The following is a 24,224-nucleotide window of genomic DNA, read 5'->3' as shown; positions in this document are numbered from 1 at the left end:
TCTGGAGCATGGGCCGTGGCCACTATTCCAGTTGGTGGTGCCAATGTGCAGAGCAACTGGCTTCCCATTTCCAGCAGCTCTATGAGGCAAGGCTTCCTCCTGGAGATAGATGGAAGCCCCGTCTCATATTAATCAAAGGACCATCACCTCAAAAATAGACATGTTTCTGACATGGAGTAGTGGCAGCTGTAGTTTAGCCTGAAGTAAGTACAATGCCCTGGCGATAATTTTCATTTTCTAAACTCATTAAAGATTTAGATGACATTCAGTATTCTCTAGGAATCAATTATTAAAACTGATCTACACGCACAAAATTTTAAAGAGTGCAACACTCAGGTTTCAGTTCACGGTGGGGCTACATGCTTACAGAAACTGTTGTCAATTTTTAGTGCGTAAAGTGATTAACACCCATGAAAACAAGCAAGAGTAATTTATGTAATCTTAACTCTAGGACTGTGATAGAACACACATCATATTTCCCACAAAGACTCTGAAAATTTAAGCAGTGCATAACTATCTCTTACAGCCCAGAAAATTTCCATATTCAATCTCTGGTCTGTATCCAAACAAGATTATTTTGGCTAGACTGCACTACTTGGTAGCAGTGTCCTCTGGATTAGAGGAGAAATTAATTAGTGATCCTGTTGGGAATGCATATAAAAGAGTCAAATAAAATGCAGATGTAATGCTCCTGCAGTTCAATAGCCAAACAATATTCGTCAAGACTCACCTATGAATAATAGCTACCAAGCTGATGGCATAACACTTGAAAATATTGCGATTTGTGAGGATTATAGCAATAAAACTCAAGAGGGCAAGGACAGGCTTGCAATTTACTGCAGGAAAGTGTGAAGTTTGTATGGAAGAATGAAGCGTTTCTATGTGACAAATACAAGGACTGGTGAGAATTAAGGGTTATTGTATACAAAACATTGAAGGTGAAAGGACAAGGAGAAATTGTTCCATTGACAGAAGACTCAAGAACCAGAGGCCATCAGTTCAAAGTGATTAGCAAAAAAACACAAGGGCAACAGGACAAAAATCATTTCATGCAGCAGATAGTTTGGATCTGGAACACGCTGCAAATGTTAGTTCAGTTAGCTGGATGGCTGGTTTGCAATGCAGACTGATGCCAGCAGTATGGGTTTAATTCCCTACACCAGCTGAGGTTACCATGGAGGATGCTCCTTCTCAACCTCTGCCCTTGCCTGTGCCACGGAGACCCTCAGGTTAAGCCACCACCAGTTGTGTTTCTCTAATTGACAGCTTAGCCCTTTACCTTCTTGGGAGCCAGTTAGCTCAACTGGCTGGAGGCTAGCTGGCAATGCATAGTGACACCAACAGCATGGGATTAATTCCTGAACCAAGTGAGGTTGCCATGAAGGACCGTCTTTCTCAACCTCTCCCCATACCTGAAGCGTCATGACCCTCATGTTAAACCACAGCCAGTCGTCTCTCTCCGATGGGAGAGCAGCCCTATGGGTTGGTAAGACTATGGAAAGTTTACAACACAATTACTATTATTTTACTGACTGGAAAGCATTTTGGAATATCCTTGTTTCCTAAAATATACTACACATGTGCAGGTTCATTCGTTTTTTATTCATGGTAAATGGTTCTGCAATTTAGTTTCACAGGGTGTTCATAAAAGTAGAAAATCATTGACAATTATATTCACCATGATGAATTCTATCTTTGACTATAGTCAGCAATTTCAAAACTGTCATACTTAATGGCAGAAGTACATATTTTTTAGTTTATCTTTTCTGCAACCTCGTGGAGATGCAAGTTGTCTTGAATTGTCTGTATTAATTGGACTTTGACAAACTATTTTACTGAATCAGCAAGAATGGGCAGTCTTATTCTTTCAGCTGATGATTCAGACTAGCTCGTAAATTTTAGCCATGGCAGGTGAAAAGATCTGTCTGGCTGCTTGGAGGCAATTTCACAATAGGTTTCTGTATGAATTATCCAGATTATTGTAGTACGTTACCTGTTGTGTGAGCTGCATTACCAGAGAGTTCAAATGTACAATCCTAGCTTCATGCTTCTTTGTAGTAGCAGCTATAGAGATCTTTTCAGCACGAAGGCTAGCTAACATAAAAAGGAAAAGAAGGGATAACGTATAAAATATATTTAAAGTACAGAATTAATCCTTTCAATGTTATTGAGACACATTTATATAGCCAAGGCTAAATAGCAAAATGATATGGGCTTAAACTCCAAAGTGAAGGATCTAAGCTTTTGTCACTATGAATAATATCAGTAAGAGATGTAAATTGTGAAATGCTGTTCCTTAGAAGGCCATGGATTGAAAATTGTTAAATGTGTTGTCAGGCAATGTTATGGAGATGGTGGACAGGTGGTCCTCATCACAGTAGAGGTGTATAGTTGGAAGATAATTTCAGGCTCAAGTTTAACACCAGTGTTGCAAACAATCCGGCTCAGTCTCAGTCACTTACCAGGCAGGAGAATAGAATTGATAGTTTGGGAATTAAACGTGTGGTGACAATCTATGGGAATGGTTTGGTCTTCCCTCTTATTAGAAAACCTAAGTTTAAGTGACTACAAGTGGAGATTGTAAGGTTTGGAGTCATATCAGTTGTATTTCATTTGGTTAATAAATCCAAATGGAGTTAAGACTGACACCTCTTTTCTTTCACCTTTAAACAATAATTCCCAGTTACCAAGTTAAACCTCTTACAACCAGCTGTTTGTAAATCGTCCAGAAGCCAACCTTTACATAGCTTAGATTTATTAACAAACTGGAACATTAGAAATGTCGATATTTTCTAATCAGTCCATTCAGAAATGGTATTAGGCACACCTAGAGTAGGTGTGACTTGAACACAGGCCTCTTGGCTGAGAGGCAGGGACAATACCATTGCATCACAAGGGCTTTCATGTCAATAATTCTAATAAACATGTTCAGAGATGTTATTACTCATCTCTGGAGCAGGGGGGATTTGAACCCTGACTCCTGTTTCAGAGATAGGGACACTAACGCTACGTCACCAGAGCCCTAAGTACCTTCACATAAAGTTTCTAATGCTACCACCTTCATCAGAAGACACTCAAATGTAATTTATACAATTAAAACTCCCAATATTTAACTGGGGGAAATTTCTACATATCCAGTATTGGATGTCGGACATCAGTCTGACATTTTAGAGATAGTGCACTGGTTGAAGGAAATGGTGCTGTTGTACAGCTAAGGGGAACATTTGGAAACTAACACTAAGCTTTTAGATGTTGTTTCTCATCAACATACTGTGCCTAAGCAAAGTCCAAGAATATATAGGAAAGGAAGTTAGAGTCATAGTGTCATCCAGCATGGAAATAGTCCCTTCAGTCTACCATGTCTATGCCAACCAACAAACACCAAACTACACTAATTTCATTTACCTGCATTTGGTCCGTAGCTTACTATTCCCTGGCATTTTATGTACTCATCCAGATGCCTCAAACATTGAGAGAGTACTTGCCTCCACCACCCTCTCAAGCAGTATGTTCCATATATCTACCACTGCCTGGGTGAAAAAAAGTTTTCCTCAGATCTCCTCTAAACTACTTACTCCTGCCAATCACATTCCTCTGATCATATGGCGACTAGACTGCACACGGTATTCCAACTGTGGCCTGACCAATATTTTATAAATTAATACTGAGACTTTCTTGCTCCTAGATTTTTTTGTACTGGCTAATGAAGGCATATACCTCATTAACCACCCTGTCCACCTGTGCTGATACCTTCAGGAATCTGTGGACTTGTACACCAAGGTCCCTTTGTTCTTCAGAGTCAAAAGGTATGGCACTGGAAAAGTACAGCCGGTCAGGCAGCATCCAAGGAGCAGGAGAGTCGACGTTTCAAGCATAAGCTCTTCGCCATCCTCGGATGCTGCCTGATCGGCTGTGCTTTTCCAGCACCATACTTTTTGGACTCTGATCTCCAGCATCTGCAGTCCTCATTTTCTCCCTTAGTTCTTCAGTACTCCCTAAGGACCTACCATAAAATGCATATATAATTCCCTTTTTAGACCTCTCAAAATGCATCACCTTGCACAATTGGATTGAATTCTAATCTGCCATTGCTCTGCCAATTTTACCAGCTGATCAATATCAGACAGTAGCCTAAGATCATCCTCTAGGAGAAAGTGAGGTCTGCAGATGCTGGAGATCAAAGTTGAAACTTTATTGCTGGAACAGCACAGCAGGTCAGGCAGCATCCAGGGAACAGGAGATTCGACGTTTCGGGCACAGGCCTGAAGAAGGGCCTGTGCCCGAAACGTCGAATCTCCTGTTCCCTGGATGCTGCCTGACCTGCTGTGCTGTTCCAGCAATAAAGTTTCAACTGAGATCATCCTCTTCACTATTAACAACATCACCAATTTTCATGTCTTCTGCAAACTTACTAATGATACTTTCTGTGGGAGAAGGGAAACCATTTGATTGTGGAAGTCATTTTCCCTGCTTATAGGAGACATACAAGCTAATTTGCTGAAGTCATTCACAGGAATTGGCTATGAAAGCCAATTTCCTGACCAGAGGAAACAATTTAGTTAAATGGCCCGCTAATTGGATTCTCTCACTGACAAATGCAGTTGTACCACCGCACCCACTGATGAGTCCCCAGAGTGGTCTCTCTCCTCATGAGAACTCCAGCTAAAACAATACCCCTGCTGACAAGATGTCCAAACTATTTATTATTGATAGTCTCTGACCGCTTGCTACTATGAACAGGATGCCACCTGATCAGTTTCAATTGTTCAACTAATCAATGTTGTTAGACCAGTAGTGTTGTTAGCCTTTTAATATTGTTAAACCATCTATCATAGTTAGACCTGTATTGTTCTGCAACAAACAATCAGCCATTTGTAACCCTTTATATGCCTGTAGCTAAGGGAAGAGGTTAAAACTCATCAGTGCTGAGCGGCCATTCCGAGCTGTGCAGTCATTGACCTCTTCACACTATATCATGAAATAAACAAACGTGTAATTTCACAAGGTCCGTGTACAAGGTTTCTTGGAAACAGGACATTTCTCCGACACCTTCCATATTCACATCTAAGTCATTAATGTACATAATAAAACATTAAGGGTCCCATCACCGAACCATGTGGTACACTGCTGTTCACAGGCTTCCAATTACAAAAACAACCCTCCACTGTCATCTTTTGCCTCCTATTTGTAAGCCAATTTTGGATCCAGTTTGCAAACTTGCTTTGGATCCCCTAGGCTTTTACCTTTTGGACCAGCATTCCACGTGAGACCTTGTCAAAGGCCTAATTAAAGTCCATGTAAAAATCAACTACATTACCCTTTTCAATATATTTACTCACCTTTTCAAAAATCTCAATTAAATCAGTCAAACAGCATCTTCCACTAAATATCGTTGCTGATCATCCTTGACCAATCCTTGCCTGTCTAAATTATTTGATTAATCTTTCCTTCAGAATTTTTTTCAGTAATTTCCTACTACTGAGGTCAAACTAACTCATCTGTAATTACCTGCCCCATCCCTGCTGACCTTCTTGAACAAAGGAACCACATTAGCGATCCCCAAGTCACCTGTGGCCAGCAAAGCAGCAAATATATTTGCCAGGGCTCCAGCAATCTCCTCTCTTGCCTCCCATAACAGCTTGGGATGCAATTCAGGGATTTATGGCCCTGAATGCCTGCTAAGACATCTACTATCTCTTCCTCATTAAGATTAATGTTTTCCAGAACCTCACCATCCCAACTGAAATCCCTAGTTACAGTGTCTTTCTCCTTTGTGAATACAAATGAGAAGTATTTATTTACATGTCCATTGGCTCCATGCACATGTTGCCCCTTTGGTTTCTAATAGGTCCCTCTCTTTCTCTGGTAATTCTCCCACTTTTAATAAACTTATAAAAAGCTTTGGGGTTTTCCTTGATCCCATCTGCCAAAGATATGGCCCCTCTTTGCCCTCCTCATTTCCTTTTTACGTAACTTTCTATACTTTCTGAACTTTTGAAGAGCCTGTCTCCTTTTTTAATGCACTGTATCTGACATATGCTTTCTTCTTTTTCTTTATCAAACTTTCTGTATTCCTCACCTACTGTGTCTACTGCTCTTGATGTGGTCTCCTCTACACTGGGGAGATGGAACGCCAACTTGTGAGCCTTTCAGGGAACATTTCTGGGGGACACACCCCAGCAAGCCCACCACCCTGTGGCTGACCACTTCAACTTCCCCTCCCAGTCCATCAAGGACATGCAAGTTCTGGGCCACCTCCACTGCCAAATCCAAGCCACCGAATGGCGGGAGGAAGAACATCTCATCTTCTGCCTTAGGACCCTTCAACCACACAGTATCAACGTTGACTTTACCAGTTTCCTTATCTTCCCTCCCCCCATCTCATCCCAGATCCAACCCTCCAACTCAGCACCGTCCTCTTGACCTGTCCCACCTGTTCATCTTGCTTCCCACCTATCCGGTCCACCCTTCCCACCAACCAATCACAATCACACCTACCTGCATCACCTAACGCCTTCCCAACTACCTCCCCAATAGCCTCATCCCTACCCTCTCTCAGCCCCCTTCCCGATGGAGGGCTGATGCCCGAAATGTCATCCTCTGCTCCTCGGATGCTGCCTGACCAGCTGTGCTTTTCCAGTGCCACACTTTTCAACTCTTTATATTCCTTGACATCCAGGGTTCCGCAGGCTTACAGCCCTTGCTCTTAAGAGGAACATGTTGGCCTTGAATTCTCACCATACTACTTTTAAAAGACTCCTACTTTCCATCTGTCATTGCTCTGTCCATTTTATCAGCTGATCAATATCAGACTGTAACCTCAGACCATCCTCTTCACCATCAACACCACCATCAATTTTTGTGTCATCTGCAACAACTTACTAATTATACGGGTGTAGGTTTGCTTGCTGAGCTGTAGGTTTGATATCCAGACGTTTCATTATCTGGCTAGGTAATATCATCAGTGGCGACCTCCAAGTGAAGCGTAGCTATTGTCTCCTGCTTTCTATTTATATCTTTCTCCTGGATGGGGTTCCTGGGGTTTGTGGTGATGTCATTTCCTGTTCGTTTTCTGAGGGGTTGATAGGTGGCATCTAGATCTGTGTGTTTGTTTATGGTGTTGTGGTTGGAGTGCCAGGCCTCTAGGAATTCTCTGGCATGTCTTTGCTTAGCCTGTCCCAGAATAGATATGTTGTCCCAGTCGAAATGGTGGTTTTTTTCATCCGTGTGTAGGGATACGAGGAAGAGAGGATAGTGTCTTTTTGTGGCTAGCTGGTGTTTGTGTATCCTGGTGGCTAGCTTTCTTCCTGTTTGTCCTACGTAGTGTTTGTGGCAGTCCTTGCATGGAATTTTGTAGATGACATTGGTTTTGTCCATGGGTTGTACTGGGTCTTTTAAGTTTGTTAGTTTTTGTTTGAGAGTGTTGGTGGGTTTGTGTGCTACTAGGATTCCGAGGGGTCTTAGTAGTCTGGCTGTCATTTCTGAAACTTCTTTGATGTATGGTAAGGTGGTTAGGGTTTCTGACTGTGTTTGGTCTGCTTGTCGTGGTTTGTTCTTGAAGAATCTGCGCACTATTATTTGAGTATCCGTTCTTCTTGAATACGTTGTATAGGTGGTTCTTCTCTGTTTTCCGAAGTTTGTCTGTGCTGCAGTGTGTGGTGGCTCGTTGGAGTGGATAATTATCTGATACAGCTTCGTTTGTGTGTGTTGGGATGGTTGCTGGTGTAGTTAAGTATTTGGTCAGTGTTTGTCGGTTTTCTGTATATGCAGGTTTGTAGTTCTCTGTTGTCCTTTCTTTTGACTGTGATGTCCAGGACTGCGAGTTTGTTGTCGGTTTCTTTCGGAAGTTTCACCTACCCTGGAAGCTGTCCCAATACTCCAAAAATCTTTCTTCCTACACTATCCCTTTAGCAACATGTTCATCTGAATTACCTTCTTATTCCTACAGTCAGTAGGACATGGCACTGGAAGTAATCTGGAGACTACAACCTTAATAGCCTCTTTAATCTACTATCCAACTCTCTAAATTCCTTCAGCCGGAGCTTATGTCTATTTTACCTGTGTTGTTGGTACTGATATGTACCATGACTGCTGGCTATTCATCCTCCCCTTCAGTACATCCTGCAGATCCTCTGAAACATCCCTGACCCTGGCACCAGGGAAACAACATATTATTCAAAAGTCTTGCTTGCTATCACAGAACCACCTAGCAGTTCTCCTTCCAGGTGAATCCCCTATAATTGAAGTTGTCCCAGTCTTTTTCCTTCCCTGCTGTGCAGCAGAGCGAACTGTGGTGCTGCAACCTTGGCTGTTTTGTCCTGAGATGCCATTTCGCTCCCTTCCCCCCCACCCCACCCCCACCCCAACCCCCCACAAGAGTATTCAAAATGGTGTATCTGTTTGAGCAGGAGGTGGCTACAGGGGACTCCTGCACAGCCTGCCCACGCTTATTCCTGTTTCTGGTGGTCACCCAATGCTTTTCTGTTTGTGTAGGTCTTACTTGCGGTGTGATGAACTCACTAAATGTGCTATTCACAACATCTGCAGAATCACAGATGCTCCACAGGGAGTCCATCCACAGCTCCAGGTGCTCCAATCAGCTAATCAGGAGCTGCAACTGAACACACTTCCTGCATATATGATTGCCATGGTCACTAGAAGAGTACCTGATTTCCCACATAATACAGGAGGAGTATTCCACGGGACTATGTTCTCCTGCCATTGTTAACCTTATCAATTGCGGACAATAAACTAGGAACCAGTTACTTAACCTTCTACTCCACAAAGCAGATTTTTCCTTCTGTCTCAATTCTTAACAACTACAAACAACAGAAAATAAAAACTTTACACACTCTATCTCTCTCCCAGGACTACTCACTCAGCCTCTAAAATTAATTCCTAAGCAACCAATCCTCTTGCCCCACGTCAGTTTTTGATGAGGAGTTCTGCCTCTGGTTATAGCAGGTGATTCTCTGGCTATGATTGAATGCGCAAAAATGGAGCCATAGAAGTGCAGTTCAAACATGTTCATTGCTAGTGAAGACATGTTGGAGAAGGATGGCATAGTTAACCATTTCAAAGAATGCAGACAAATCACGAAGAAACAAGAGGGATAGTTTACCTTTGTCAATCACAGAGGAAGATAGAAATAAAATGGATCCATTTCATGTACAGAAAGGCAAAGCAGGTAATCATTCAAGGATTGGATAATTATCTGAAGAGAAAGATTTACAGGGCTAAGGGGAACAAACAGAGAGGCATGGGACCAGCGATGTTCGTCTTGCTACAACCATTCTGTGAATCTATCATTACTACCACTTAACAATGCACCCTCTGAGGTCCTGGCTAGAATGAACAGATATGGCAAAACAACTAAATATCTGGTCCATCATTTGTACATTGCTTGATTTTGTGGATGACATTATAATTCTTCCTGTAATAATGATTCAGTGGGCAGATCAACAACTTTAAAATTGTACATGCCTTTTAAAAAAAACATCAGTTCAATATTAAAATTCACAAAAGGGCAGACTTCTACTCTTTAAATAAAGAGGAAGCTATTCTGTGGAACAACTGGTGAATTAAATAGCCAAATTGTGAATAAAGATCTGGTAAGAAAGGGAAAAGGAATGGAATAATTGCAATAGTGGAAATAAGGATGGAATCAATTTGTAATAATAAATTCAGAGTATCACATAACATTATAGCATACTGGTTATCCTTAAAAATGATGAGAAGCAATACACTATATAATGCTGCTCCAAATGTATTACATGTGATCCTGTAAATTAAAAGAGTTTTGAGGTGAATGAAAATTTTGGACATTGCATAATTTATGATGCTGCGTGTTTCACAATGTAGTGTTCTTACCTACAGTCTCATTTAAAGTACGAGTGTGGTTCTGAAGATAGGTAATGTCTGCAGGGAGGCTTGGAATGGGAACCTTGTTTTTATGAGAAGTTTTTGAAATATCTTCTAGTTGTCCTTCCAACTTTCTGCACTTTTGTTTCAGTTCATGAACCTCATCTTCCAAAGATTTAACATACTCTTGAAGAGTAGAGAAATAATATTGGAGTCATTTCAACTTAAAGTATATAGTAATTTTGTATCAGTTTGCTCACATTATTATACATCAGAGGCAAAAAAACAGAAAATTAATCTCAGTAAATGTTTCTGGTTTAAGAACAGAAAGTCCTGTAGAAACTCAGCAGGCCTTCCAGCATATGAAGATAGAGAAACACAGTTAACATTTCAAATCCAATATGAATTCCTTGGACGTGCTTCTGGTTGGCCCAATGCACAGAGAGATAACAAACAAGATGCTAGCAGGTGTGATTACTGGGATATATTGAGATTTTAGGAAAGTTTTCTTTCCAACTTATTTTGTGCAACAGAATTCTATTCTGTCATCACATCCATTTTGATTTCATTAAATAAAAGGAGCAATAAAATCAGAGATAGGAAATTTGTGTAAAAATGTATTAAAATTAAGGACTTGCTGTGAAATGCATTTAAAATCGCATTATCTTGTTCAGTTGAATATACAGACCAAAGCATTGCAAAGCATTCACATTTCCCCATTAACTTCCCACTGCACTGGGTATCATGTTTGCGCAAATCAAGCCCTTTTTCACTACACTGGATAGCAGTCTGTACTGAGTCCCCATTCACTGTTCTAAGTATCCCTCTCTACCGACCAAAACCCATTCAATGTACCAAGTTCCATATTCATTAGATTAGATTAGATTACTTACTGTGTGGAAACAGGCCCTTCGGCCCAACAAGTCCACACTGACCCTCCGAAGAGCAACCCACCCAGACCCTACATTTACCCCTTCACCTAACACTATGGGCAATTTAACATGGCCAGTTCACCTAACCTGCACATTTTTTTGGACTGTGGGATGAAACCGGAGCACCCAGAGGAAATCCACGCAGATGCGAGGAGAATGTGCAAACTCCACACAGACAGTTGCCTGAGGTGGGAATTGAACCCGGGTCTCTGGCGCTCTGAGGCAGCAGTGCTAACCACTGTGCCACCATGCCACCCATATTCAATCCTGATGTGATCTTCTCAAACTGGAAAACTGCTAAAAGGCCATTTACTCCTGATTATTACAGCAGGAAGAAATCAAGGCTCTTCCAATCTGACCAGATTGTGAGAAGAATTAATCTAAACTTTCCTTCCTTGTCCTGAGGAGCTTAAATACTTTTTAAAGTCTTTGCTACTAATTTGGCTGGGACCATCCGACTGAGCATCGGCTAAGAATCAAGCTGAACAGTACTTTTCAGCAATGTACTGCTTAATAAACTGAACATTCGAAGGAACTCTGAAGAACTTTTTGGTACGATCGTGTGTTCCAAGTTTCACTAAAAGCTGGTTACCTGGAGTGCATGGGGTCATAATATCTTTAGATGGTTCTTTGGGGCTCTTGAATGATCCAGTCTTATCAAATGATTGATTCTGGTTTTGGTTGGCAGGACTTTGCTCACTCAGCATCTCCATCTCTTTCCTCATTTGTGCAATAACGCTACGCAGGTTCACATTCTGCTCCTGGAGCTTCCGAATAACATCTGAAGGGAATTCTGCATTATTTATATTTCCTTTTTCAGGTATTGCATTCTGCCAAGTTGAAGACAAAATGTGATCACTGTCTTTTTTGGTTTATTGAATTTGTACAAACAGGTGAAAACTCCACATCAAAATATTGTATCAGAGGCTTGTGTGATGAAACACAGAAGTTGAGTACTAGTGTAAAATAGGGGTTGTCAAAGAGCATTCTTTGTGATTAATGAGGAAATCTCAGAAAATTCAAGTATTCTGCAAGATGGTGTGAATAGCTTTTAAACATCCAATCTAGCATTGTCAATTATGAGTGGTACAAATAAAATCTCAGACCACCTGCAATTATTCTAGCTCAGCTGGAGATAAAAAAAAGAATTAATAAATACCAAAAAAGACAAGACTGTGAAGGAAAAGAAGGCCTAGAATTCATGACAAATAGGCAGAATCATGAAAATAGGACCCAGAAATAGCGAAATACAGTGATACTTTTGTGTAATTAAATGATACCATTCAGAAAATTATTTTTCCTTTTGAGAGGACAGGTTAATGTTTACTTATTTTGCCTGTTTGAATCCTTGAGGTAACATCAAAAGCAGCATATACTCAGGTAATCCATAGTGTCTTCTTTCCGTGTAGTCTCTCTGACTGCTTTATATCCCAGAAAGCAGCATGGCATGTATTATATCCCTAGCCTCCATACAGAAGTGTTCCCTCAGTGACAACTTCACAAAAGCTTTTGTGTGACTGTTTGTTATCACCTTCATAATCAGCTGCATGCAGTCATCTCGGTTTTATTGCATATCATGGCTACTGACAGAAATTTAATCCTTTTATGTGAATCTGCTCAGTTGATCGTACTCTCGTTTCTGAGTTATAGGTTTAATTCCCACTCCTAAACTTGCACAGGCAATTTACATTAATATTCCAGTGCACCATGTGGAAATATATGTAATTAAACATTAATAACACAATAAGAGGGAAACATAGCAGTACCACTTCTCTTCCACTCATGGCTGAATCTCTGTTGTAACCTTTCTGTCCCTCCCATCGGACCAAAAGGTACTCTGACTGTGGCTAATCGTCCTGATTTACCTCTCTGCAATCTTCACCCACTGGACTACGAACTAGCAAAATAAAACAACTAAAGACATCTAACAAGACTGTACTAGAGTGCTATAATAGATTGGTGTGGAAACCTGAAGTGTGTCTTCTCAATCTTTATGGTCTACTTAGTGATAAATACGATGGAATGAACTCTCGTTCCAAACCAGTATCATCAGGCACTGATATAAAAGGTAGCCTTAGTCAATAAGCAACTATTCAGAAACCTGCCTTGTACTTATGAATAGCATTGACATTAGGGACTATTTTAAAATGAAAGTACAACTGCAGCTGCTGGAATAGCTTGCATTCATGTACATAATGAGCTGCTTTATGTTACATTGTGTATTGAGAGAATGGTATTTTGTTTTGGGAAGAAAATAGCTTGCTCAAAGTGAAGGACAGTCAAGTGGGTCCTATTGATGACATCTATCTGAAAATTAATATTGGAAATAAAGTGGAAAGTTCACACCAACAAGGCACCAATTATATGCCTGATGCAGCAGCAGTAGCAGATTGACTGAAATTATAAATGAACCCCGAGCTGCTGGAAAAATATTGTAACAAAAGTAGCCCAGTGACTTTTACTGCCATGCCAATGCTGACCTTCTGGTGTAGATGTGCACCAGTTCCTGAGCAATAAAATGACAGCTGTCTCCAATGGTGCCTGAATGGAAGTTATCCTCTTTGAGCTTCTCTTTATAATCCTTTAGACCATCACTTTAAGCATAGTATAGCAGAGTTCACATATGGAAATACCATTACATTCTAAACTTCATGGCTGAATTAATCTTTACACAATCTGCAGCAAAGTTGACAATATTGGTAAGTTGGAGATAGTGAAACCGTCATCTATTTTTATTTGCAAAGTTTTAATAAATGAATTATCCAGCAAGAAAGCTTTTGGCAACATATTTATTTCTCCAGTGCCATCCAGCAATCAGCAATATTACTTTCACAGGATTTGATTGAAGCAGATCACAGTTTGTCAGAGAAAGAAATCCAATGTGGACTTCAGTATAGAACCTAAATCTTATTTGCATGCAGCAGATGGGATTTTGACATGGTTCAACAGGCCATCCTCAATACTGGCACATGACTATCCCAGGGATTTTTCTTTTTTAAAACTGCCAGTGTTTCTTGCAAATTCCTCATCAATTTTCCCAGCTACATTTCACAGATGAGCTACAACTGCAGGATGGAGACCAAATAGCAGGAAAACCTGGCCTACTTTAAACCCCAATGAAATTTAGATACATTTCTCCACTAGAGGGCATGCTCATTCCATAGAGCCACAGAGATAGACAGTATGAGAAAATACACTGCACTGAATTTTCAGAAAGGTTGAAAATACAGGTATGGCAAATTGTTACACAATTTTGTACTTTTATTTAGAGCATTTTTTTGCATGCTCATTTTCTCTTCTAGAGGTCAAGTACAAATAGCTTGATGTTTTACAATTTCACAAGTATTAGGAATTATCCTGGGATACTTCAGGTGGTAATTTACTCATTGACATTGAGACTTTTGCAAGGCTAAGTGACAAGAGGCTTTCTAATAATCTCACACTATTGCAAAGATGCTCAACCCTCAGAGAGAAAGAAAATCCCCTCATCCCTGTCCTTAAAGGGATTATCCATAATTTTTTTTAAACAGTACTCCTGAGTTCTTGACTAACCCACAAGAGGAAACATCATTCCCATGTCTGCCTTGTCAAGACTGTTCAGACTTTTACACACTTCAATCAAGTCACTTCCTGCACTTCTGAACAATTCTAAAGTTATATTGAACTCAAAGCGTTAACTCTGTTCCTTTCTCTTCAGATACTGTCAGACGTATTGTGTTTCTCCACCAGTTTTTGTTATTATTCCTTTTTATTATGTTCAATTCTGATTGTTTTCAAAGTGTACTATTCAATTAGCCATCTCAATTACTTGCTATATGTAGTGATTGTAATGAAGTCAGCCAGGTGGATCTCTCAGAATATGAGTTCCCTGATTGGGACTGTTAATTTAGTCCAAACAGGGAGCCTGGCTAACAGATAAGAACAGGAATATTTTATGAAGTTGATGGTATAGTGGTATTATCACTAGACTGTTAATCCAGAGACCCAGATAATGTTCTGGGACCCAGGTTCAAAAAGAATGTCAGACATCCTGCTCACTCAGAGCTGGATCTGAGGGGGCTGAATCAGTGGGATTGTGGGGTTGCAAGTGGGGTGTGGATTGGTTAAAATGTTCCAGTTGTGTGTGCAGGTGATGGAACTGCATTAGCTGCAACTTCACCAGTCCCGTGGAAGCTATGTTTAGGGTGATGACTTTTTATATTTAGAAAAGTAGGTCCGTTATTTTAAAAAACATCTTTTGTTGTTAACATTTGTCTGTTGTGCCAATTTAAATACTATGGTGTCTAGGATATTAACAGTTTTGTTGTGTCATGGCTTTGCCTTTAGTGGAGGATTGATAATTTTGGAGAATATTGATGATCCTAATTCTGCTTGAGAGTCCAAAGACCCAAAACACCAAGACAAAGGTAAAGGTATTGTTACTAAGTGATTGCATCATCTAGTAAATGAATTAGAATGAAAAGGGAACACCAGTTCAAATAAAGCCCCGAGAAAGTCTCAAGAATTTTGAAATCTGCAAGTCACCCTGCTCGCAGTTCAGTAAACAGCTGAAAGGTCACATGATCTCCTTCACTCCTCCATTTCACTCTAAATTAGAAATACAGGCCCAAAACTAACAACCAAAATACAGACCCCAAAAATAACAACTTATAAAATTCATATATGTAACAAACTCTTTAACATCACATTCACCTATTACCAGTCTCAACAAATTCATTTAATATTTTCCAAACTTTCTCCCCCCAAACGGATAAGTTCAAGTATGATTTGTTCAAAGATTCCAAATCTATGCTGCAATCCTACACAAAACGCCAATATTTTCAAACCTGTTTGTCACACCGTTTCCTACAAAATGTCCAACAAAATTAAAAACAAAGAATAAAGAACAATACAGCAAAGGAACAGGCCCTTCAGCCATTACAGGATCTGTATTCCTCTATGCCATTCGGGCTCACAGCTAGTGTAGCAATTCACATTTTGTGATGCAAATTTTCATCCCCTTCCCTTTTAAAAGCTACTACAAACTCTCTTTCCCTCACTATTTATACATGTCCAAACATCCTACAAACAGGAAGAGTATTCAAACCTCTTCTTTTTCCTCAATCTTAAATTTACACCTAGTTATCAACTCATCAGTTCACTGAAATAGTATTTCCTGATTTATCTTCATGAAATGACCTGCATTTACTGTAATTATTATCAGTTCTCCTCTCATTTTGTTTCAAATAATTTAATCTTTATAGGTAACTAATGTCTGATCAGTGATACCATCTTTATGAATTTCTTCTAAGCCCTGTCAATTGCCTTGACATCATTGCCAGAATAAGGCTGCCAAAGCAAAGTATGATATTATAGCAGGAGCTCAATGAAAATTAGTGTAGCTTTAACATATCCTTGGCTCTAGTACACTATATTCCTATTTGTGAACTCAAACAAACACAATCTGTTGTTTCAACTCTAAACTATTAGAACATAGAACATAGAAAAATACAGCGCAGTACAGGCCCTTTGGCCCTTGATGTTGCGCCGATCCAAGCCCACCTAACCTACACTAGCCCACTATCCTCCATATGCCCAAAAAGAGGGAGAGTCCACCACTGCTACTGGCAGGGCATTCCATGAACTCACGACTCGCTGAGTAAAGAATCTACCCCTAACATTTGCCCTATACCTACCACCCCTTAATTTAAAGCTATGCCCCCTCGTAATAACTGACTCCATACATGGAAAAAGGTTCTCATGGTCAACCCTATCTAAACCCCTAATCATCTTGTACACCTCTATCAAGTCACCCCTAAACCTTCTTTTCTCCAATGAAAACAGCCCCAAGTGCCTCAGCCTTTCCTCATACGATCTTCCTACCATACCAGGCAACATCCTGGTAAACCTCCTCTGCACCAGTTCCAGTGCCTCCACATCCTTCCTATAGTATGGCGACCAAAACTGCACACAATACTCCAGATGTGGCCACACCAGAGTCTTATGCAACTGCAACATGACCTCAGGACTCCGGAACTCAAGTCCTCTACCAATAAAAGCCAGTACGCCATATGCCTTCTTCACCGCACTATTTACCTGGTTGGCAACTTTCAGAGATCTGTGTACATGGACACCAAGATCCCTCTGCTCATCCACACTACCAAGTATCCGCCCATTAGCCCAGTACCCCATTTTCTTGTTACTCTTACCAAAGTGAATCACCTCACACCTACCTACATTGAACTCCATTTGCCACCTTTCTGCCCAGCTCTGCAGCTTATCTATATCTCGCTGTAACCTGCCACATCCTTCCTCACTGTCAACAACTCCACCGACTTTCGTATCATCCGCAAACTTGCTCACCCAACCTTCTAGCCCCTCCTCCAGGTCATTTATAAAAATGACAAACAGCAATGGTCCCAAAACAGATCCTTGCGGAACACCGCTAGTAACTGCACTCCAAGATGAACCTTTACCATCAACTACTACCCTCTGTCTTCTTCCAGCCAGCCAATTCCTAATCCAAACCTCCAACTCACTATCAATGCCATACCTCCGTATTTTTTGCAGTAGCCTACCATGGGCAACCTTATCAAACGCCTTACTAAAATTCATATACATCACATCTACTGCTTTACTCTCATCCACCTCCTTAGTCACCTTCTCAAAGAATTCAATAAGGTTTGTGAGGCACGACCTGCCCTTCAGAAAACCATGCTGACTATCTTTGATCACATTATTCCTATCCAGATGTTCATAAATCCTATCCCTTACAATTCTCTCTAAGACTTTGCCCACAACAGAAGTGAGACTCACCGGCCTATAGTTACTAGGGTTATCCCTACTCCCCTTCTTGAACAAGGGAACCACATTTGCTATCCTCCAGTCTTCTGATACTATTCCTGTAGACAACGAGGACATAAAAATCAAGGCCAATGGCTCTGCAATCTCCTCCCTTGCTTCCCAGAGAATCCTAGGATAAATGCCATCAGGCCCAGGGGACTTATCTATTTTCACCCTTTCCAGAATTTCCAACACCTCTTCCCTACATATCTCAAAGCCGTCCATTCTAATTAATTGTGACTCAGTATTCACATCGGTAACAATGTCCTGTTCCTGAGTGAATACTGACGAAAAGTATTCATTCAGTGTCTCCCTAATCTCTTCAGCCTCTACACGCAACTTCCCACTACTATCCTTGACTGGACCTATTCCTACCCTAGTCATTCTTTTATTCCTGACATACCTATAGAAAGCCTTTGGGTTTTCCCTAATCCTACCAACTAAGGACTTTTCATGTCCCCTCCTTGCTGCTCTTAGCTCTCTCTTCAGATCCTTCCTGGCTACCTTATAACTCTCAATCGCCCCAATTGAACCTTCACGCCTCATCTTTACATAGGCCGCCCTCTTCCCTTTAACAAGGGATTCCAATTCCTTATTAAACCACGGCTCACTCACACGACCCTTTCCTCCCTGCCTGACAGGTACATACTTATCAAGGACACTCAATAGTTGCTCCTTGAAAAAGCTCCACATATCAATTGCGCCCTTCCCTTGAAACCTATTTTTCCAAGCCACGCATCCTAAGTCGTGCTTCACCGCATCATAATTTTCCTGCCCCCAGCTATAACTCTTGCCCTGCAGTGCACACTTATCCCTCTCCATCACTCGAATAAAAGTCACCGAATTGTGGTCACTGTCCCCAAAGTGCTCACCTACCTCCAATTCTAACACCTGGCCTGGTTCGTTACCCAGAACCAAATCCAGTATGGCCTCACCTCTTGTTGGCCTGTCTACATATTGTGTCAGGAAACCCTCCTGCACACATTGGACAAACAGCGACCCATCTAACGAACTCGAGCTATAGCTTTCCTAGTCAATATCTGGAAAGTTAAAGTCCCCCATAACAACCACCCTATTACTTTCACTCTTCTCCTGAATCATCCTCGCAATCCTTTATTCTATGTCTCTAGAACTATTAGGAGGCCTGTAGAAAACTCCTAACAGGGTGACCTCACCTGTCCTATTCCTAACCTCAGCCCAAACTACCTCAGATGGCGAGTCTTCAACCATCGTCCTTTCCTCCGCTGTAATACTATCTTTGACAAGCAATGCCACACCTCCCCCTCTTTTACCCCCACCTCTTACCCTACTAAAACATTTAAACCCTGGAACCTGCAAAAGCCAATCCTGTCCCTGTTCTACCCATGTCTCCGTAATAGCCACAACATTGAAATTCTAGGTCCCAACCCACGCTGCAAGTTCACCTACCTTATTTTGTATACTTCTTGCATTGTAGTATACACACTTCAAGCCACTTTCCTGTTTACAGGCACCCTCCTTTGCGATTGATGCCATGTTCCTAACCTCCCTACACTCCAGGTCCTGCACCCTAAAGCTACAGTCTAGGTTCCCATGCCCCTGCAGAGTTAGTTTAAACCCCCCTCAAGAGCACTCCTTTCTCGCTTAGCATCAGAATTAGTGTCTCAGCCTTTAGCCTCACATTCTTGCACTCTGGAACTCAGCTAAGACTTTTGCAATCCGTCTTTCCAATTCTACAAATCTCCTCTAAACTATGCACTTTGTCCATATTGATCACCTGGTCTACCACTATTTCTTAATTTGGCTTGGTCTTTACAACTCTTCTTATAAAGTATTTTGGGATTTTTGATACACAGAAATCAGTATATAAATCTAATTGGCTGCTATAGTACCATTTGAAAAGCACTTCAGTTCAGTTGAAGAAGTGAAAAAGTGTCTAAGGGCAGCACAGTGACGGAGCATGTGTACATTCTGCCATAGATTTAGCTAAATTTGTTTAGAAACATGTAATCCCATACTGAAGCTAAGTAAAGGACAATTGGTGGAATTTATTTTTTTAACTGGGATTTTCTCTTTTAAGTTTCTCCATATTACCTGTTCACACAAGAAGGAAACTGCTCTTTCACTTTTCAGATTGTAAAACTGAAGGTGCAGAGAATCCTCCTGTTTTTCCTCTCTCCTATTTATAAAACATCTGTCCTCTCCTGAATCCCTATGCTTGGGGGTAAGGATTGGGTACTGAAAAATGAACTACTTTATACTATTTGTACAATCCTAGATAGATTAGCAGTATGGTATAAATTAACTTACTCCAAAATCATAGTTCTTTTTGAAGGAAATTATCTAGTATTGGGCTGGTTTGTGGAACCTTGTACGAAAAAGTGTTCCTTTCCAAACAGCTTTGGCAGAATTATCATCATTATGGAGAATCATGCTTATTTCGCAATTCACAATAAAGGAGCAGCCTGTTTTGGAGAAAGCACTCCAGCAGTTGCAATACGATCAGCATGTTATAGTCTTTCACTTTTATAAACAGAAAGTGAGAAACAAGCACAAAATAGGGTCAAAACATTAATAAATAATTTTCACCTGTGAACTCTGTTCTGGAAAAATACCATGAAGCTGCAGTGCAGATACTGCTTGGTCTCTTTCTCGAGTCAATGTTTGGACAAAAGTCTCCATCTCCTGCAGTTTACATTCATTGTCTTTTAGTTCGGCTGAAACCTGAAGAGAATAACATGAACAGGTTTCAAAAATCTTGCAGTACATTCTGGGTCATGATTTACCAAATGGTAAAATCACCCAGGAATCTTCCCCAGCAGTAATTCTTAGCAGTTCATTTGATTTACTTAACAGCACAAATATTCTTGCATTTTCTAAAGAAAATTTTATTCCCTTCCTATCCTCTTTTGATGGTCTTATCTACTTACATGGTGAGGACAGTAAAGGAGAGAGAGAGAAAACCTGCACAGTTATTGCCTTTGCTGTTTGAATTCGTGTGTCGCTGGACATCGGAGTGCATCTGGGAAAATTAACAGTGAAATTCACAAGTAATCTTGGAGGAACCGTTGGGCGAAGTTCACAGCACAGAATCAGATAAGTTAATTGTTGTTTTAAGTCTGTCCAAGAGAAAGGCTGCAGTAGTGGGTACAGTGGATTCATTCTTGATTATATGTTTTGGAGATAAGTCTCTTGATTAAACTTAAAATATAAGCCATAGCTATTAATTTAACCTGGGGCAGTGTTTGTAGAGGAATAAGACAGTGTTATTTTCTGGCTCTGTAGATTGTGAAGGAGTAAATAGCCTTTACAGTGATATGTACTTCTTGTCAGATGTGGGAGTTTAAAGAGAGTTTAAGAGTTACTGCGGGTTATATCTGCCACAAATGCTGTTGGATGCAAATCTTATCAGATCAAGTGGTTCGGTTGGAGAGACAAATAGAAGTGATGAGGAATTTGCAACAGCAACAGTATGTGATGGATGGCAGTTATAGAAAGGGGGGGGGGGGAGTCTCAGATACAGTCACATAGATGGGTTAACTCCAGAAAGGGTAAGAGAGGTAGGCAACTAGAGCAGGAGTCTTTTGTGGATATAGGTATGCTGTTTTGGAAAATGTAGGGGGTGGTGGATTCTCAGGGGAACGTAGCACAAACAGCCAAATTTCTGGTATTGAGACTGGCTCTAATGCAACGAGGGGTACGTCGGCTTCCAAGAGATCAATTGTGTTAGGGGATTCTGTAGTCAGAGGTACAGCAGAGAAAAAGCAGAATGGTGTGTTGTTTCCTTGGTGCCAGGATCAAGGATGTCTCAGAGAGGGTGCAGAATGTTCTCACGGGGGAGAGGGGCCAGCAGGAGGTCATTGTCCACATTGGAACCAACGACATTGAAAGGGAAAAGGTTGAGACTCTGAAGGGAGATTACAGAGAGTTAGGTAGAAATTTAAAAAGGAGGTCCTCAAGGGTAGTAATATCTGGATTACTCCCAGTGCTACGAGCTAGTAAGGGCAGGAATAGGAGGATAGAGCAGATGAATGCATGGCTGAGGAGCTGATGTATGGGAGAAGGATTCACATTTTTGGATCATTGGAATCTCTTTTGGGGTAGAAGTGACCTGTACAAGAAGGATGGATTGCACCTAAATTGGAAGGGGACGAATATACTGGCAGGGAAATTTGCTAGAACTGCTTGGGAGGATTTAAACTAGTAAGGTGGGAAGGGGGTTTGGACCCAGGGAGATAGTGAGGAAAGAGATCGATCTGAGACGGGAACAGCTGAGAACAGATGGAGTCAAATAGACAAGGCAGGCAGGGACAAGGTAGGACTAATAAATTAAACTGCATTTATTTCAATGCAAGGGGCCGAACAGGGAAGGCAGATGAACTCAGGGCATGGTTAGGAACATGGGACTGGGATATCATAGCAATTACGGAAACATGGCTCAGGGATGGGCAGGAATGGCAGCTGAATGTTCCAAGATACAAATACTACAGGAAGGATAGAAAGGGAGGCAAGAGAGGAAGGGGAGTGGCATTTTTGATAAGGGATAGTATTACAGCTGTGCTAAGGGAGGATATTCCTGGAAATACATCGAGGGAAGTTATTTGGGTGGAACTGAGAAATGTGAAAGGGATGATCACCTTATTGGGATTGTATTATAGACCCCCCAATAGTCAGAGGGAAATTGAGAAACAAACTTGTAAGGAGATCTCAGCTATCTGTAAGAATAATATGATGGTTATGGTAGGGGATTTTAACTTTCCAAACATCGACTAGGACTGCCATAGTGTTAAAGGTTTAGATGGAGAGGAACTTCTTAAGTGTGTACAAGACAATTTTCTGATTCAGTATGTGGATGCACCTGCAAGAGAAGGTGCGAAACTTGACTTACTCTTGGGAAATAAGGCAGGGCAGGTGACTGAGGTGTCAGTGGGGGAGCACTTTGGGGCCAGCAACCATAATTCTATTCATTTTAAAATAGTGATGGAAAAGGATAGACCAGATCTAAAAGTTCAAGTTCTAAATTGGAGAAAGGCCAATTTTGACGGTATTAGGCAAGAACTTTCAAAAGCTGATTGGAGGCAGATGCTCGCAAGTAAAGGGACGGCTGGAAAATGGGAAGCCTTCAGAAATGAGATAGCAAGAATCCAGAGAAAGTATATTTCTGTCAGGGTGAAAGGGAAGGCTGGTAGGTATAGGGAATGCTGGATGACTAAAGAAATTGAGGGTTTGGTTAAGAAAAAGAAGGAAGCATATGTCAGGTACAGACAGGATAGATCAAGTGAATCCTTAGAAGAGCATAAAGAAAGTCGGAGTATACTTAAGAGGGAAATCAGGATGGCAAAACAGGGACATGAGATAGCTTTGGCAAATAGAATTAAGGAGAATCCAAAGGGTCTTTACAAATATATTAAGGACAAAAGGGTAACTAGGGAGAGAATAGGGTCCCTCAAAGATCAGCAAGGCGGCCTTTGTGTGGAGCCACAGAAAATGGGGGAGATACTAAATGAATACTTTGCATCAGTATTTACTGTGGAAAAGGATATGGAAGATATATACTGTAGGGAAATAGATTAGATTAGATTACATTACAGTGTGGAAACAGGCCCTTCGGCCCAACAAGTCCATACCGACCTGCCGAAGCGCAACCCACCCATACCTCTACATTTACCCCTTACCTAACACTACGGGCAATTTAGCATGGCCAATTCACCTGACCTGCACATCTTTGGACTGTGGGAGGAAACCGGAGCACCCGGAGGAAACCCACGCAGACACAGGGAGAACGTGCAAACTCCACGCAGTCAGTTACCTGAGGCGGGAATTGAACCCAGGTCTCTGGCGCTGTGAGGCAGCAGTGCTAACCACTGTGCCACCGTGCCGCCCACAAGATGGTGACATCTTGCAAAATGTCCAGATTACAGAAGAGGTGCTGGATGTCTTGAAACGGTTAAAGGTGGATAAATCCCCAGGACCTGATGAGGTGTACCTGAGAACTCTGTGGGAAGCTAGAGAAGTGATTGCTGGGCCTCTTGCTGAGATATTTGTATCATCGATAGTCACAGGTGAAGTGCCAGAATACTGGAGGGTGGCAAATGTGGTGCCACTGTTTAAGAAGGGTGGTAAGGACAAGCCAGAGAACTATAGACCAGTGAGCCTGACCTCGGTGGTGGGCAAGTTGTTGGAGGGAATCCTGAGGGACAGAATGTACATGTATTTGGAAAGGCAAGGACTGATTCGGGATAGTCAACATGGCTTTGTGTGTGGGAAATCATGTCTCACAAACTTGATTGAGTTTTTTGATGAAGTAACAAAGAAGATTGATGAAGGCAGAGAAGTAGATGTGATCTATATGGATTTCGACAAGGTTCCCCATGAGAGACTGATTAGCAAGGTTAGATCTCATGGAATACAGGGAGAACTAGCCATTTGGATACAGAACTGGCTCAAAGGTAGAAGACAGAGGGTGGTGGTGGAGGGTTGCTTTTCAGACTGGAGGCCTGTGACCAGTGGAGTGCCACAAGGATCGGTACTGGGTCCTCTACTTTTTGTCATTTACATAAATGATTCGGATGCGAGCATAAGAGGTACAGTTAGTAAGTTTGCAGAAGACACGCAAATTGGAAGTGTAGT

General features: G+C 41.2%; 1 protein-coding gene and 1 long non-coding RNA gene across 7 annotated transcripts in view; one reads left to right on the top strand and one right to left on the bottom strand.

Moving 5' to 3' along the window:
• Positions 1–24,224, bottom strand: part of ccdc57 (coiled-coil domain containing 57) — a 188,458-nt gene that overhangs the window by 38,609 nt on the left and 125,625 nt on the right. For 4 of the 6 annotated variants that reach the window (XM_088000590.1, XM_043714704.2, XM_088000591.1 and 1 more), the window contains 4 exons: positions 20,184–20,318; positions 11,386–11,623; positions 9,871–10,047; positions 1,994–2,094 (listed from right to left, as the gene is read on the bottom strand). In XM_088000590.1, coding sequence (XP_087856716.1) covers positions 1,994–2,094; positions 9,871–10,047; positions 11,386–11,623; positions 20,184–20,318 — 651 coding nt within the window. The remainder of the gene's footprint in view (positions 1–1,993; positions 2,095–9,870; positions 10,048–11,385; positions 11,624–20,183; positions 20,319–24,224) is intronic. The other 2 variants (XM_043714702.2, XM_088000592.1) reach the window with 1 other exon arrangement.
• LOC122562133 (uncharacterized) overlaps positions 1–24,224 on the top strand; it is a 147,173-nt gene that overhangs the window by 52,583 nt on the left and 70,366 nt on the right. The gene's annotated exons all lie outside the window — the stretch shown is intronic.

Source organism: Chiloscyllium plagiosum, unplaced genomic scaffold (genome assembly GCF_037043375.1).
Source record: "Chiloscyllium plagiosum isolate Xiang-an unplaced genomic scaffold, Cpla_swu_hap1 HiC_scaffold_25, whole genome shotgun sequence".
NCBI classification, from domain to species: Eukaryota; Metazoa; Chordata; class Chondrichthyes; order Orectolobiformes; family Hemiscylliidae; genus Chiloscyllium; species Chiloscyllium plagiosum.
This window is presented reverse-complemented; position numbering and strand designations above follow the sequence as displayed.